Below are 16,274 nucleotides of genomic sequence, written 5' to 3'. Positions count from 1 at the left end.
AGGAGTCTGCGGGTGCTTGCTGACACGTGCGGCGTGGAGCACAGCTGGGCCTCTTCCTGCCAAGGGAGCTGCAAACACTCGCACTGCACTGCCCCAAGCCAACATCCCCTGCCTGCGCGGGACTCCTCCACCACTGAGGAGCCATCCTCTGCCCACGCTGACACAGTCCTGCCCAGGACACCCCTGGGCGTCTCATCCCAGCACATGAAAGGCACTTGCACGGCAGAGCAAGCATGTCAGAATGAGGAAATGAAATGGCAGCACTGACGGAAACCAAAACACAACATGTGCCATTAGGTAGGACATTTTGCTTTGGAGGTGAGCCTGCTGGAAAATTACTGCCCGCGTGCAGTGACTGTGCGCCTGGGGCGGTGCAGAAGCAGTATAAAAGCAGGCCCTTCTCCTCACTCTCTCATCCACTTCTCTCGCCTCCGTCTCCCTGTGAACAAGGTGAGTTTGAGGCGCTTTTTGTCTTCATCCCATTCCTGACTCTTAACCTCCTCTTCCTCCGCCTCCTCCTCCTCTGGGATTTCTCAGCACATACCTACCCTTTGTCCTGTGCTGTGTTTTGAGGCTGCTTGCCATGGGAGAGGGAAAAGGAGCAGAAGGTGTGGCATGGAGAAGGGCTGAGATTTGGCTGAGGGGTCTCCTGAGCTATGAGCTAGGTTGAGACCTCCCTGGGCTTTGTCAGTGTCGGTGGGGCACTTTTGCTCTGAGGGAAGGGGTCTCCCTCATTGTAGGGTGACAGGCTGCTCTTCAACCATCCTCTGTGCTTTGATTTCCCCTGCTTCTCTCTCCCAGGTCCACCTCCAGCCTTGAAGCATGTCCTGCTACAGCCCGTGCATGCCCTGCCGGCCCTGCGGCCCGACCCCGCTGGCCAACAGCTGCAACGAGCCCTGTGTCAGGCAGTGCCAGGACTCCACCTTTGTCATCGAGCCCCCTGCTGTGGTGGTGACCCTGCCCGGCCCCATCCTCAGCTCCTTCCCGCAGAACACCGCCGTGGGCTCCTCCACCTCCGCTGCCGTTGGCAGCATCCTCAGCTCTGAGGGAGTGCCCATCAACTCCGGGGGCTTCAGCCTCTCTGGCTTGGGCAGCGGCATTTGCGGCAGGAGGTCCTTCCCCTGCTAAAGCTGCTCCTGGCACTGAGGCCTCCGCTCACATCACCCTCCTTTCCCTCTTTGACTCATTAAAGTTCTGGTGCATCCCAGCCCACGCCTTCATGTCATCCTTTTCTCAGCACACACTCTCCCAACATGCCCAGCGAGACAGCTGTTGCTCAGGGCTGGTTCTGGGAAGGAGTTGTTGGGGATGGCTGTGCAGCCATTGTCAGCACAGGTTTGCCTTGAGTGTGCTTAGTGGTGAGTTGGGTGTACCCTCTGGTTTCTAAACTTCTCTGCCTACATGGACTCTACTGGGATAGAATGACCCAAGGTAGTTCATGTATTACTTGCGCATTGCTGTCTACTTTTCTTTTTCCTTGGTCATCTCAACGTTGTGAAGCAAGTAGTCAGGAGGACGAGAGATCAATATGTCATTGACAAGGCAGTGGCAAGACCTTCCCAGGAGAGCCTAGGAGAACCTGTGCTACCCACAGCATTGAGATTCAGAGTTGCGGCGTGATGAGAAGTGCAGGTGGAAAACAAAAGCACGAGAACAGTAGAGAATATACTGCCACGGCATCTTTGGGAATACATTGTCAATAGATTTGGGAATACATCAGCTGTGGTCCACAGGCCTTGTGGTCTTGCAGATGCTTCAGTGATGCTTTTTGCAATCTTTTTTTCCTTCCAAAAAGCATTCAGGAGAGCTCCTTCACACTGCCTGTCTCCTCGGCGACCTAGCTGAGTCACATTTCCCCATTACTGGTCCTTTCAACTCTTTTAAAGTTCTGCTGCATCCCAGCCCATGCTTTCGTGTCATCCTTTGCCCTGCAGATGCTCTCCTATGATGCCCCGTGAAAGAGACGCATGTTGCTCAGGGCTGGGGCTGGGAGGGGGTTGTTGGGGGTGGCTGTGCAGTGACACAGGCTTGCTTTGAGTATACTTAGTCACGCCTCGGGTGGCTGACCCTTTTCTTCCTATATTTCTCTTCCTATCTGGGGCTGGAGAGAATGACTCAATGCTCTTCAGTGACCACAGCTACTCCAGGCGTGGTTGTAGGTCTCCCACCAAAGCATTCTCTTCTCCACGCTCAGCGAGCCCCATGCCGCCAGCCTTTGCTCCCTTACCAAGTGCTCCAGCCCTCTCACCATCCTGGCCACCCTCCGCTGAACTCACACCACTTGGTCAAAATCTTTCTTGCGTTAGAGCCCAAAATGGGACGCAGTGTTCTACATGCTGTCAGATGAGTGCCGAGCAGAGCAGGACCGTCGCTCCCATCGATCCCCTGGCTGTGCTCCTGCTCATATAGCCCAGGCTGTTGATGGCAGTCCTCGGTGTCTGGGAAGAGTGCTGGGAGTTGCACCTGCTTTGATGGTGTTACCTCAAAAGCAGCTTCCACAAGGCCAAGTGCAAGGCGCTGCACCTGCGTTGGGGCAGTCCTCAACGTCGATACAGACTGGAGGAGAAATGGTTGAGAGCAGCCCTGTGGAGAAGGGCTTATGGACAATGGTGGCTGAAAAAACTGGAGACGAGCCAGCAATGTGAGTAGTGCGTCCAGCCTGGCGTTCCCGGTATAAAAAAAGCCATGGACCTGTTAGCGCAGCCCCAGAGAAGGGCTACAAAAGGCATCAGAGGCCTGCAATAGGTCTCCTGGGATGAAGGGCTGAGGGAGTTTGTGGTTTTCAGCCTGGAGGAGAGAAGGCTCTGGGGAGCCCTTGTTGCAGCCTTTCGATATATAAAGGGGACTTAGAAGAAAGCCGGAGAGGACATTTAATCAAGGCCTGGGGTGATAGGACAAGACGCAACAGTTTCAAACTGGAACAGGGTAGGCTTAAGTTGGACATAAGGCAGAAATATGTTACGATGAGAGTGGTGAGACACTGGAAAAGGCTGCCCGGAGAATGACGGCATGACCCATTGCTGGAAGCGTTCAAGGTCTGGTTCAACGGAGCTTTGCGTGACGTGACGTAGTGACAGATATCCCTGGCCATGGCAGGAGCGTTGGTCTAGGTGATCTTTAAAGGTCTCTTCCAACCCCAAACCACCCCATGATAATATGGTTCTATGATAAGGCAAACCACTGCACTGCGTCGCTCATTTTGAGACCACTGTGGATAGGATGGCTTCTCCTGGTGTGCCCTGGGAAGCCTGAACCCATGTCTTCTCAATAACATGTTCCTTCCTGACTACTTGCATCGTGGACTTGAGCTTAGCAAGGAAAACAAAAAGGTGTGCACAACAAAGTGGATAGCAGTCACTGAACTACATTGGCTAATCCTATCCCAACGCAAACAGGCAGATAAATTTAGAGACCAGCAGGTCAGCCAAGGCATGACTAAGCATACCCAATGCCAGCCTGCGTTGACAAGCACTGCAAAAGCATCCCCCGTAACCCCCTCCCAGCCCCAGCCCTGAGCAACATGCGTCTCTTTCACTGGGCATCTTGGGAGAGCATCTGCAGGGCAAAGGATGACACGAAGGCGTGGGCTGGGATGCAGCAGAACTTTAATGAGTCAAAAGAGGGAAAGGAGGGTGATGTGAGCGGAGGCCTCAGTGCCAGGAGCAGCTTTAGCAGGGGAAGGACCTCCTGCCGCAAATGCCGCTGCCCAAGCCAGAGAGGCTGAAGCCCCCGGAGTTGATGGGCACTCCCTCAGAGCTGAGGATGCTGCCAACGGCAGCGGAGGTGGAGGAGCCCACGGCGGTGTTCTGCGGGAAGGAGCTGAGGATGGGGCCGGGCAGGGTCACCACCACGGCGGAGGGCTGGATGACGACATTGGAGTCCTGGCACTGCCTGACACAGGGCTCGTTGCAGCTGTTGGCCAGCGGGGTCGGGCCGCAGGGCCGGCAGGGCATGCACGGGCTGTAGCAGGACATGCTTCAAGGCTGGAGGTGCACCTGGGAGAGAGAAGCAGGGCATGGGGGCTGGGTGAGGAGCAGCCTGTCATACCACAACGAGGGAGCCAAGGCACGAGCTGGAGACGAGAGCTGGAGGCTGTGTAGGGAGGCACAGGGGCTGCTTCTTCCCTATGGCCCAAAAGTGCCCTGCCGTGAGGGACCAAGCCCAGGCACCTTCCCACCTAGCCCATAGCTCAGGAGACACCTCAACCGAGACCCAGCCGCTCCCCACGCCACAACTTCAGCCCCATTCCTTGTGCCATGAAAGCTGCTCCAGGACCCACGGTAGGAGAAACCAGCAGCTCTGTGCCGAGAAATCCCAGAGGAGGAGGAGGAGGAGAAAGGTCTTCAGACTCACCTTGTTCACAAGGAGACGGAGGCGAGAGAAGTGGATGAGAGAGTGAGGAGAAGGGCCTGCTTTTATACTGCTTCTGCACCGCCCCAGGCGCACAGTCACTGCACGCGGGCAGTAATTTTCCAGCAGGCTCACCTCCAAAGCAAAATGTCCTACCTAATGGCACATGTTGTGTTTTGGTTTCCGTCAGTGCTGCCATTTCATTTCCTCATTTCTGACATGACCACTAGGGCATGGAGGCTCTTTTGAAGATTGGGATGAGGAGCCCAAGGATTTCCTGAGCAGGACCATGTCAACATGGCCAGAAGACATGCCCCTGAGCACGGGAGGGCTCTGTGCAGATGGAGGACATCATTCTCAGGCGATACAGTGAGGTTGTTCTCAAAACCCTGTGCAGGAGGGTGCACATGTCTTCCCACCAATGCCGTCCTCCCCTGAGTGCCCAAAGCTTCTCCAAATGAGGACAGGCCGCGTCCTTCTCCCTGGGCAGGACTGTCCCTCCCTGCCCCTCTGCTCGCGCCAGCAGTCGCTGATCATTGCCTCTATCGGCAGGGGGCTGCGCGGCCGGTTTCAAATGGCTCCGCCCAAGGAAAACTTCCCTTTCTGGAAGACATTTGCTGCTTTCCTTGGCAAAGACAACCCCTGTCGTGGCAGCCTCTGGGGGTGCGCAAGCAGTGCCCTCAGCCCTGATGGGACACGGGCCTGCAGGCAGCCCGCGCTCCTGGCTTGGCCTCGTGCCAAAGGGCTGACACACGCCAACCCAAAATTAGAGTGTGACTGGCCGTGGGTAGGGAGAGTCTATCCCAGGAAGCCTGCCTACTGCAGGCATCGCCTTGCCCTCCTGGGACGCGTCCCAGCTGCCTCCATGTCTGCAGGGCAGGGAAGAGCATCACCTCCTCGATGTAGTCTGAGAGCTGGTTTCGTGCCTTCCGAGCCCACCCCCTCCTTGAGCATCCCCACGCGCGTGGCACGGCAGGGTCCTGCCAGCCGTCACCCCTGGGAGAGCTGGGGGAAGTTCCCTTGCCTCTCCAGTGGTGCCGGGTTGTGCTCCAAGGTGAGGAGGCCTTTGGGGCCTGGGAAAGACGACATGATGAAGCACTAATGCCAAGAGAAGGTGTATCGCCTGACGGCCAGGGAGGAGCCCCAGCCGGTGGGGACACGTTTTCTGCAACCCCTCCTCTCCCTCCACGGGTATGCAGGCATCTGGTGGCATGCACTCGTGTCTCTCCAACCGGTTTAAATGTCCCCACACCGGATCCTCCTCGACTGTGGGTAAGACTCTCCCTGCCCCAGACTTGCCAAGGAATGGCAGAGGCCCGGTCCCTCGACAGCAGCTCTTGCCAGTCAAGACCAGGCCGCGAACCCCCGCAGCACCTCCGCCTTGCCTGTAACCCCTGTGCCCGGTGAAGCTGCCCCATTCAGCGCTGCAGCTGACTTTGGCCAAGCCTTGCTGCTGACCTGTGTGGAAGAAGATCTCCTCAGTGCCCTCCACGTGCCTTGCCTGATGGAACACCAGGTGGGCTTTGGCTTTCCGAAGACCAGCCCTGCGTACTCGGGCAGCTTGGCAAATGTTCTCCCCAGAGCAAAGGGCATCAAGAGGAACACGGCTGAAACCATTGGCACAGCCCGGCTGCCTGGAGACGCCATGGCTAGTGACCGTGGGAGCGAGCGGAGGCAGAGGGAAGAGAGAGAAGCACACGGCACGTCCTTAAAACGAGGAGTCTGCGGGTGCTTGCTGACACGTGCGGCGTGGAGCACAGCTGGGCCTCTTCCTGCCAAGGGAGCTGCAAACACTCGCACTGCACTGCCCCAAGCCAACATCCCCTGCCTGCGCGGGACTCCTCCACCACTGAGGAGCCATCCTCTGCCCACGCTGACACAGTCCTGCCCAGGATACCCCTGGGCGTCTCATCCCAGCACATGAAAGGCACTTGCACGGCAGAGCAAGCATGTCAGAAATGAGGAAATGAAATGGCAGCACTGACGGAAACCAAAACACAACATGTGCCATTAGGTAGGACATTTTGCTTTGGAGGTGAGCCTGCTGGAAAATTACTGCCCGTGTGCAGTGACTGTGCGCCTGGGGCGGTGCAGAAGCAGTATAAAAGCAGGCCCTTCTCCTCACTCTCTCATCCACTTCTCTCGCCTCCGTCTCCTTGTGAACAAGGTGAGTTTGAGGCGCTTTTTGTCTTCATCCCATTCCTGACTCTTAACCTCCTCTTCCTCCGCCTCCTCCTCCTCTGGTATTTCTCAGCACATACCTACCCTTTGTCCTGTGCTGTGTTTTGAGGCTGCTTGCCATGGGAGAGGGAAAAGGAGCAGAAGGTGTGGCATGGAGAAGCGCTGAGATTTGGCTGAGGGGTCTCCTGAGCTATGAGCTAGGTTGAGACCTCCCTGGGCTTTGTCAGTGTCGGTGGGGCACTTTTGCTCTGAGGGAAGGGGTCTCCCTCATTGTAGGGTGACAGGCTGCTCTTCAACCATCCTCTGTGCTTTGATTTCCCCTGCTTCTCTCTCCCAGGTGCACCTCCAGCCCCAAGCCATGTCCTGCTACAGCCCGTGCATGCCCTGCCGGCCCTGCGGCCCGACCCCGCTGGCCAACAGCTGCAACGAGCCCTGTGTCAGGCAGTGCCAGGACTCCAATGTCTTCATCCAGCCCTCCGCCGTGGTGGTGACCCTGCCCGGCCCCATCCTCAGCTCCTTCCCGCAGAACACCGCCGTGGGCTCCTCCACCTCCGCTGCCGTTGGCAGCATCCTCAGCTCTGAGGGAGTGCCCATCAACTCCGGGGGCTTCAGCCTCTCTGGCTTGGGCAGCGGCATTTGCGGCAGGAGGTGCTTCCCCTGCTAAAGCTGCTGGCCATGGCCCTGGGTTAGATGGCACCCAGGGACCCACACGATGGTACCGCACTGGGGACGGAGCATCGGCTTGTTGCTTCCAGAGGGGCTGAGCAACCCCAGCACCCCTTGCAAAAGGACAAGGCCAGCCTGGGCTCTCAGAAAGCACAGCCCGTGTCTGCCCTTCACGTGCTTCCACTCTTTCTTTTGCCCCCTGTGTCCTTGTTCTCTTGTGGTCTCCTCAGCTGCGAGTACCAGAAAGGCAGCCTGGGGGGTGGCCAGCTGGCCCTGCTCCCTCTGTGGGCAGGCAGATGGACAGCTGGCAGCATCTCTGCCTAGCTGAGGGCTGCAGACTCCTTTCTGCCCCTGGTGCTCCCTGCACTGGGACCTTCACTCAGGGTGACCTTATTTCCCTCTTTTGACTCATTAAAGTTCCGCTGCATCCCAGCCCATGTCTCTGTGTCATCTTTCTCAGGCAGATGATCTCCCAACACATTCAGGATGGTTCTGTGAGGGGTCTGTTGGAAATAAATGTGAAGCGATTACTAGAAGCATCGTAGAGGGTCTTCCTGGGATTGACTGAAGTTGTTTTGTTAAGAACCAGTTACCTGGTTCTTTGTAGTTTTTGGTAGAATGGTCTTGAGAACACATACGTGGTTTGGGTTTTGCTGGACAGTGTTTGCTAAGCAGCAACCTTGTCAATCCAACCCATTCCCCAAATAGCAAGTAGGCTGGGTGTGGACAAGAGACTGGGAGGGGACACAGGCAGGACAGCTGACTCAGACTGACCAAAGGGATAGTCCATACAATATGACATCATGGTCAGCAATACATTCTAAGAGAAAGAACAGTGAGCATCAGGGGACATTCATTATTAGGGAGTTTCTTTTCTGAAACAACTGCTAAGTGCATTGTGCTCTGCTTCGCAGGAGTGGCTGGACATTGCCTGCTGATGGGAAGTAGAGAATAAGTCCTTTTGCTTTGCTTCATTTCCACACATTTTCCCTGCTTTACTTCATTCAACTACCTTTATCTCGACCCATCTGGTTTAATCTTATTTTCTCCCCCCTTTCTCTCTGAGGAAGGGCAGTGATAGAGCGCCTTGGTGGGCACCTGGCAGCCAGACAAGGTCAACTCACCACAATCTTTTTGGTGTTCACCATGGGACTCGGGACATCAGCAGTTTCGAATTGAGCATGGTATAGCTGTAGTAGTTACTAACTGGCATGCTTTTGTGTGAGTTTAAGAGTGCACTTGCTGCACCCTTTATCTCTTTATTTTGCTAAGCCTGGGAATACATTCACAGAACCAAAGACTATGGCTTTGCCCTGGCACTGACGCCCTTACTGTGCTGGGGGAGCTATCTACCGGAGAGGGTGAGGAAATACACCCTCTTCCAGTCTAGGACTGCTGTGAGTTGTTTCGTTGTGCAGGCTCCTGAGGTCCTTATTCACCCTAATGTGAGGTATTTAATGTTACCTAATTAACACTGTTGGCTTAATGTGGGGTTTGCAGAATCTGATGTCAGGCTGGTGTAAGAGGAGGCAACTTTTGGGTGCAGCAACAGTGAAACATGCCCTGAGGTGATTGTTCCCTGGGTGACAACTGCTTGAAAACCAGCTGCTTTTAGCGTGGTACTGGGGCTTGCAGTGAGTCTGTCAAGCCACGATTCAGTACTATCAGAGGATAGTGGTTAAGACAAGGACCCAAACTACCTCCAAGAATGCCATGATTGAGCCAGGCATCCAAACTACAATTAAGAACATGGCAGTTGAGGCAGAGACTTAAACCCCACCTGAGAACACCATGGTTGAGACAAGGAACCAAACACCACCTACAGTAATTGCTGCAGTAGTGAAAAAGAAATAGCAGACAATGAAGTCAATGGGTCTATGTCATTGATTAGTAAGGGAGTGAGGAGGAGGAAGAGTCTGATGGGTAAGCAGGTACTTCAGCAAAGAAATGGGAGGAAGAAGTGAGAGAAATCACTCAAGAGACGAAGTACCCAGTCCCTGACCTTGAGAGAACCTGGGGAGTTCTGGTGGAAAGAGTTCTGGTGGAGAGTACAGGCATCAGACAGGTAAGCAGATGACTGCCTGGCAACTCCAGTGCTGGGAGAGTGGGGTCAATGGTCAGGAACTGGAAGGTAAGGAAGCCCAACAGCTGAGATCCCTCGCTAGGGACTGGGGAGCTGATTGTGGAATTGGAAAAGAGGCAATGAAATACAGTCTTGGGAGGCGTCTCCTGTCAAGTGTGAGAGCAAGATATCTGTTCAAGGAAGATTTTGTGGTTTAGCAAGGAAGGTGGACTACCACTTAGGAAGGCATCAAGTACCTGAGAGAATTAGTGGTGCTGGAAGTCATCTACCATGATCTCAATGACAACAAGGTCTCTGAAGGTCTAGATAATGCTCTGTATATATGGTTGTCCAAAATGCACCTGTGTCATACTTTAACAGCTTGGCAGCAACATATTGCCCAGGTTTAGATACATTAACTGTGGAGAGAGCATCTTCCTGTCTGAAATTTTGAAGAAAATCTCTCTCCCTCCGTGTCTTCGCAGGCCAACACCTCAGCTGTGAAGAGTGCCCCACAGAGCCAATCCCCTCCTGCTGTGGTCAGGGGGAAAGGAAGACCAGGACCACGCTCCATGTCCCTTTCTGATTCTTCCTGTGTGACCAGGGGAAGGGGGATGGTGAGCCCACTTTTAAACTGGAATCTTGTGTATGCACGTGAACTGAGAGGGAAGACAACTGCTGAGGGGCCATGCAAGAAGGCTGTCAGTTTAGTTGCTGTTTAGTTACCCCATCATGTGGGTCAAGAAAGCAGAAGTGTTTGAGAAGGGCAAAAGAATAATTCTGACTCTTCTGAAAGGTGGATTGGCCATGAAATGAAGCAAAGTCAATGAACCTGCACAGGACATGCAGTTTTGGTGGGTAAAATGGGAGGGTGAACGTTGTCACATCCTCTGTAAAGGAATGAAGGCAGTGGGTTGGTTATCATTGATAATACGCAGCTGTGGCCTTGCCTCAAAGGCAGTGGGTTATTGTCATGGACGATGTGCAGCTGCAGCTCATCCTGCTAAGTGGTTAAATAGCCCTGAGACGTGTGGGAGAGAGGCTGGTTGGAGGAGGAGTGGTGTGGTCTGACTTCTGGAGTAAGGAGAAACAGCATGGATGGTAGAATCTGACCCACGGTAAAGCCTTGTTGCAGCCAGCTAGTTTGTTTGTGCTGCAACAATTGGTACCTGCTGTGAGGCTGAGTTGGACTACGACTACAACAGCTGGTGTCCAATGTAGCTGAGACAAGCGGGAGAACCTGTGACCCATAACAGACACTGAGAGGTGAGCTATTGACAACCAATTGATATGGGTGTATTGCAATATTTATTGTCTGTCTTAACTCAACTTACAACTGAATCCCCATCACCTGGCAGCCAGACAATATCAACCCACAGCAAGCACAGTTGTTAATTGCATCTGCATGGTCCTTCCCTCTGTGGAGGCTGCAGCACAAAGGGTGATGAGGGCATAGTCCCGAGGATGCATGGGGAGCCTTTACTGCTCACAAAAGGAGGGGACGGAGGGACACAGCATAGTGGCCCTGTTGGGGGCACTGTCACTTTCAGGAGAGGAAGTCATCCATGACTCCTCCAGACCCATGGCCATCAGGCCCAGCTTTGCTGAGCCTTTGCCCAGATATACCTTCTTGGCATCAGTGCACTTGCTTCAGAGATGTGTGTGGCCACTGCTGATGTCAGTTGAGGAGCCTAGGCTGTGGGAGGGCAGCAACCCCACAGGCGTCTGGGAATTATTCAGGTGGGGTGAAGAAAAATGAGGGCGATGGGGGGTAGCAATTCCTCTTCCCCTTGTTGCTGCTGTGCTGGAGAAGGAGGCTCAGGCAGGACATGACCACGGAATGGTTGACCAAAAATGATGAAAGAGCTGTGACATGCTGTAGAACATCACACCTGGCAATAAAAATGTAGGTAGAGCCCTGATCAACAACTGGCTTGGCAGCAACCAGCTATGTCTCCCCACGTATCCTTCAGCCAAAGCTAAGCAACAGCACAAAAGCAGGGCCAGGAAAAGATGCTTTTGCAGTGATCCCATCAAAAGAGGTGTGGCACTCAGCACTGTTCCTGGACACCAAGGGCTGTCATCAAGAACCCGGACTATATGACCAGAGGTGTAGCCAGGAGATTGATGGGAATGATCATCCCACTCTGCTCAGCACCCACCAGACACAATCTAGAACACTATGTCATCTTTGGGGCTGTAATGCAAGAAGGACCTTGACTAAGCGGAGTGAGTTCAGTGCAGAATGGACAGGATGGAGAGAGGACTAGAGCACTTGCTTGGGGATGAAAGGCTGCAGTAAACATCTTGATGAGCGTTGAGAAATTAATGCTTTGGTGGGAAACCCAGAAGCAGCTTTTGAGAGCTATGGTTGTTGAACTGTGTGAGGTAATTCTTCCAGCCTCAGCTAGGCAGAGAAGTTCAGATAACAGAGGGTCACGCTAAGTACACTCAAAGCAAGCCTTTGTTAAAAATCACAGCAGGACCACCCCTAAGAAACATATCTTTCCCCAGACATGTTGGCAGGATATCTGCAGAGAAAATGATGACAATAAGGCATAGTATGGGATGCAGCAGAACTTTAATGAATCAAAAAAAGGAAGTGGGGTTGGTGTGAGTGGAGGCCCAAGCACAGGGAACAACAGAATTCATGTCTGCCCAATGGCTCTTGCAGAGATGCAACCAGGTGTCCATCTGCCTGCCCCGAAGAGGGAACAAGGCCAGAAGGTGCTTCCTAGGTGGCCTTTGTGGTGTTTGCAGCACAGGAGACCACAAGAGAATGGTCTTCCCGAGAGCCATGGCCAGCAGCTTTAGCAGGGGAAGGACCTCCTGCCGCAAATGCCGCTGCCCAAGCCAGAGAGGCTGAAGCCCCCGGAGTTGATGGGCACTCCCTCAGAGCTGAGGATGCTGCCAACGGCAGCGGAGGTGGAGGAGCCCACGGCGGTGTTCTGCGGGAAGGAGCTGAGGATGGGGCCGGGCAGGGTCACCACCACGGCGGAGGGCTGGATGAAGACATTGGAGTCCTGGCACTGCCTGACACAGGGCTCGTTGCAGCTGTTGGCCAGCGGGGTCGGGCCGCAGGGCCGGCAGGGCATGCACGGGCTGTAGCAGGACATGCTTCAAGGCTGGAGGTGCACCTGGGAGAGAGAAGCAGGGCATGGGGGCTGGGTGAGGAGCAGCCTGTCATACCACAACGAGGGAGCCAAGGCACGAGCTGGAGACGAGAGCTGGAGGCTGTGTAGGGAGGCACAGGGGCTGCTTCTTCCCTATGGCCCAAAAGTGCCCTGCCGTGAGGGACCAAGCCCAGGCACCTTCCCACCTAGCCCATAGCTCAGGAGACACCTCAACCGAGACCCAGCCGCTCCCCACGCCACAACTTCAGCCCCATTCCCTGTGCCATGAAAGCTGCTCCAGGACCCACGGTAGGAGAAACCAGCAGCTCTGTGCCGAGAAATCCCAGAGGAGGAGGAGGAGGAGAAAGGTCTTCAGACTCACCTTGTTCACAAGGAGACGGAGGCGAGAGAAGTGGATGAGAGAGTGAGGAGAAGGGCCTGCTTTTATACTGCTTCTGCACCGCCCCAGGCGCACAGTCACTGCACGCGGGCAGTAATTTTCCAGCAGGCTCACCTCCAAAGCAAAATGTCCTACCTAATGGCACATGTTGTGTTTTGGTTTCCGTCAGTGCTGCCATTTCATTTCCTCATTTCTGACATGACCACTAGGGCACGGAGGCTCTTTTGAAGATTGGGATGAGGAGCCCAAGGATTTCCTGAGCAGGACCATGTCAACATGGCCAGAAGACATGCCCCTGAGCACTGGAGGGCTCTGTGCAGATGGAGGACATCATTCTCAGGCGATACAGTGAGGTTGTTCTCAAAACCCTGTGCAGGAGGGTGCACATGTCTTCCCACCAATGCCGTCCTCCCCTGAGTGCCCAAAGCTTCTCCAAATGAGGACAGGCCGCGTCCTTCTCCCTGGGCAGGACTGTCCCTCCCTGCCCCTCTGCTCGCGCCAGCAGTCGCTGATCATTGCCTCTATCGGCAGGTGGGCTGCACGGCCGGTTTCAAATGGCTCCGCCCAAGGAAAACTTCCCTTTCTGGAAGACATTTGCTGCTTTCCTTGGCAAAGACAACCCCTGTCGTGGCAGCCTCTGGGGGTGCGCAAGCAGTGCCCTCAGCCCTGATGGGACACGGGCCTGCAGGCAGCCCGCGCTCCTGGCTTGGCCTCGTGCCAAAGGGCTGACACACGCCAACCCAAAATTAGAGTGTGACTGGCCGTGGGTAGGGAGAGTCTATCCCAGGAAGCCTGCCTACTGCAGGCATCGCCTTGCCCTCCTGGGACGCGTCCCAGCTGCCTCCATGTCTGCAGGGCAGGGAAGAGCATCACCTCCTCGATGTAGTCTGAGAGCTGGTTTCGTGCCTTCCGAGCCCACCCCCTCCTTGAGCATCCCCACGCGCGTGGCACGGCAGGGTCCTGCCAGCCGTCACCCCTGGGAGAGCTGGGGGAAGTTCCCTTGCCTCTCCAGTGGTGCCGGGTTGTGCTCCAAGGTGAGGAGGCCTTTGGGGCCTGGGAAAGACGACATGATGAAGCACTAATGCCAAGAGAAGGTGTATCGCCTGACGGCCAGGGAGGAGCCCCAGCCGGTGGGGACACGTTTTCTGCAACCCCTCCTCTCCCTCCACGGGGTATGCAGGCATCTGGTGGCATGCACTCGTGTCTCTCCCATCGGTTTAAACGTCCCCACACCGGATCCTCCTCGACTGTGGGTAAGACTCTCCCTGCCCCAGACTTGCCAAGGAATGGCAGAGGCCCGGTCCCTCGACAGCAGCTCTTGCCAGTCAAGACCAGGGCCGCGAACCCCCGCAGCACCTCCGCCTTGCCTGTAACCCCTGTGCCCGGTGAAGCTGCCCCATTCAGCGCTGCAGCTGACTTTGGCCAAGCCTTGCTGCTGACCTGTGTGGAAGAAGATCTCCTCAGTGCCCTCCACGTGCCTTGCCTGATGGAACACCAGGTGGGCTTTGGCTTTCCGAAGACCAGCCCTGCGTACTCGGGCAGCTTGGCAAATGTTCTCCCCAGAGCAAAGGGCATCAAGAGGAACACGGCTGAAACCATTGGCACAGCCCGGCTGCCTGGAGACGCCATGGCTAGTGACCGTGGGAGCGAGCGGAGGCAGAGGGAAGAGAGAGAAGCACACGGCACGTCCTTAAAACGAGGAGTCTGCGGGTGCTTGCTGACACATGCGGCGTGGAGCACAGCTGGGCCTCTTCCTGCCAAGGGAGCTGCAAACACTCGCACTGCACTGCCCCAAGCCAACATCCCCTGCCTGCGCGGGACTCCTCCACCACTGAGGAGCCATCCTCTGCCCACGCTGACACAGTCCTGCCCAGGACACCCCTGGGCGTCTCATCCCAGCACATGAAAGGCACTTGCACTGACGTGCGGAATTAGACTCTATAACTCGAAAGTTATAAAGTAGGTATGTTTATTGCGCGCAGATGCACGGGGGATCGCTCCTCCACAAGCGTGCATACCTGAAGTGACGAACCATCTCACATTTATACAATGAACAAATGAATATTCAATTAACGCCTATACATATTCGTTACCTAAACCCCGCTTCGTATGTTAATTAGCTTATCAGTCCGTTTCCTGGAATGTGGTGGTCTTGCAGGTTTGTAGGTGATTCATGTTCTTGTGACCATCCGATCTTCTTCAGGTGATTCATGTCCTTGTGACCACCCGATCTTCTTCAGGTGATTGTGACCACCCAATCTTTTCCAGCAAGGAGACTTAGCACTCCCTCCCTCTAGATAGCATTTGAATGTCTCTCATCTTTTCTTATTCTCTTTTAAATAGCCCCTTTGTTAGAGGAAGAAGGGCAGGCGTCTCCCCTTTGTTAGAGGAAGAGGGGCAGGCGTCTCCTCAAAACTGTGGTTGTCACCGCACCCATGACTAGTCACCATACCCACATTCCTTAAGCAGACACATACAATCACAATCCATGTCCATTATCCCCATTTCACATTATTTCTCCATATCAATCCCCCCTTTTCTATTAAATTAAGTAAATTCTTTTACTTAAGCAGCCTTCCCGAACGATATAAAGCATCATACATAAGTGTTACTCTTTTAAACATTCTCCAAATCCACAAATATAACATAATGGTTAGTATTAAGGAAATTCCTAAACTGATCAATAAGATCACAATGGGGTGTACCATAGTGTTAAGAATTCCTGTTGCAGAGGGTGACCAGCCAAAGAGAGTATCCCACCAATTATGGTTTCCATCCTGTTCTACCTTTTTTAAAACTTTCTTGATCCCCTCTACATCATGATGGATCATAAGAAGAGTTTCATGTCCCTTTTCTTTGGTTTCTTCCAGTATACGTTGTAAATCTGCATGTTTTAATAGTTCTTTTATACTGCTTATATTTAGTCCTATGGGGGTAGGAATTATTATCTGTGATAGGGTAAAACTGGATTTTAAGAATTGATGAGACACTACTGGGGCTGAGTAACTAAAATCGCATCCTGTGATAGTAGTAAAATTACAAATACAATAATTTGAATACTGTGCAGTCTCTTTTACCTCCCCATCTATGGTTATTGTGTTACACTTAGTTCTCAAACACGCACATCCCTTCCCTGCATATATAATTACTGTTTTCAAGTTTGCATTTGGTCGGGCCTCGAAATGACATATTTTCTGATCTGTATCTAAACAAGTATCCTGAGCCATTATAGTATTGCTTTCACAGAGGAAGCCCTGCTGTTCTCGCATAATACAAGATTCTAAATCTACTGTTTGCCCCTTGTTGCCTGTCTTTCTGGCCCATGTTCTATGTTCAAAAGGGTATAGGAGCACCCCATTATGGTTAATTCCAAGGGCTACAATGGGGTGTATGGTAATTATTACTGCATTATGTATGGTCAACACAAAAGCTGTGATGGTGTGTGTGTTGGGGTCATAGGTAAAGTTCACCATATTCCACCATGACTGGAGTTTTCTTTCTA

At 53.8% G+C, this 16,274-nt stretch overlaps 2 protein-coding genes and 1 pseudogene across 2 annotated transcripts; 1 reads left to right on the top strand and 2 right to left on the bottom strand.

The window, feature by feature from the left end:
- Positions 1 to 3,668: 3,668 nt before the first annotated feature.
- On the bottom strand, positions 3,669 to 5,997 carry LOC119159051. Its single transcript, XM_037411568.1, is given in 3 exon segments — positions 3,669 to 3,995; positions 4,354 to 4,506; positions 5,809 to 5,997. Coding segments are annotated over 3 exon segments (669 nt in total).
- LOC119159050 lies at positions 5,996 to 7,195 on the top strand (annotated as a pseudogene).
- Positions 7,196 to 12,069: 4,874 nt separating this feature from the next.
- On the bottom strand, positions 12,070 to 14,401 carry LOC119159049. The gene is given in 3 exon segments (XM_037411566.1): positions 12,070 to 12,396; positions 12,755 to 12,907; positions 14,213 to 14,401. Coding segments are annotated over 3 exon segments (669 nt in total).
- Between the last annotated feature and the right edge of the window lie 1,873 nt (positions 14,402 to 16,274).

The sequence above is a fragment of the Falco rusticolus genome, chromosome 18 (assembly GCF_015220075.1).
Source record: "Falco rusticolus isolate bFalRus1 chromosome 18, bFalRus1.pri, whole genome shotgun sequence".
NCBI classification, from domain to species: domain Eukaryota; kingdom Metazoa; phylum Chordata; class Aves; order Falconiformes; family Falconidae; genus Falco; species Falco rusticolus.
This window is presented reverse-complemented; position numbering and strand designations above follow the sequence as displayed.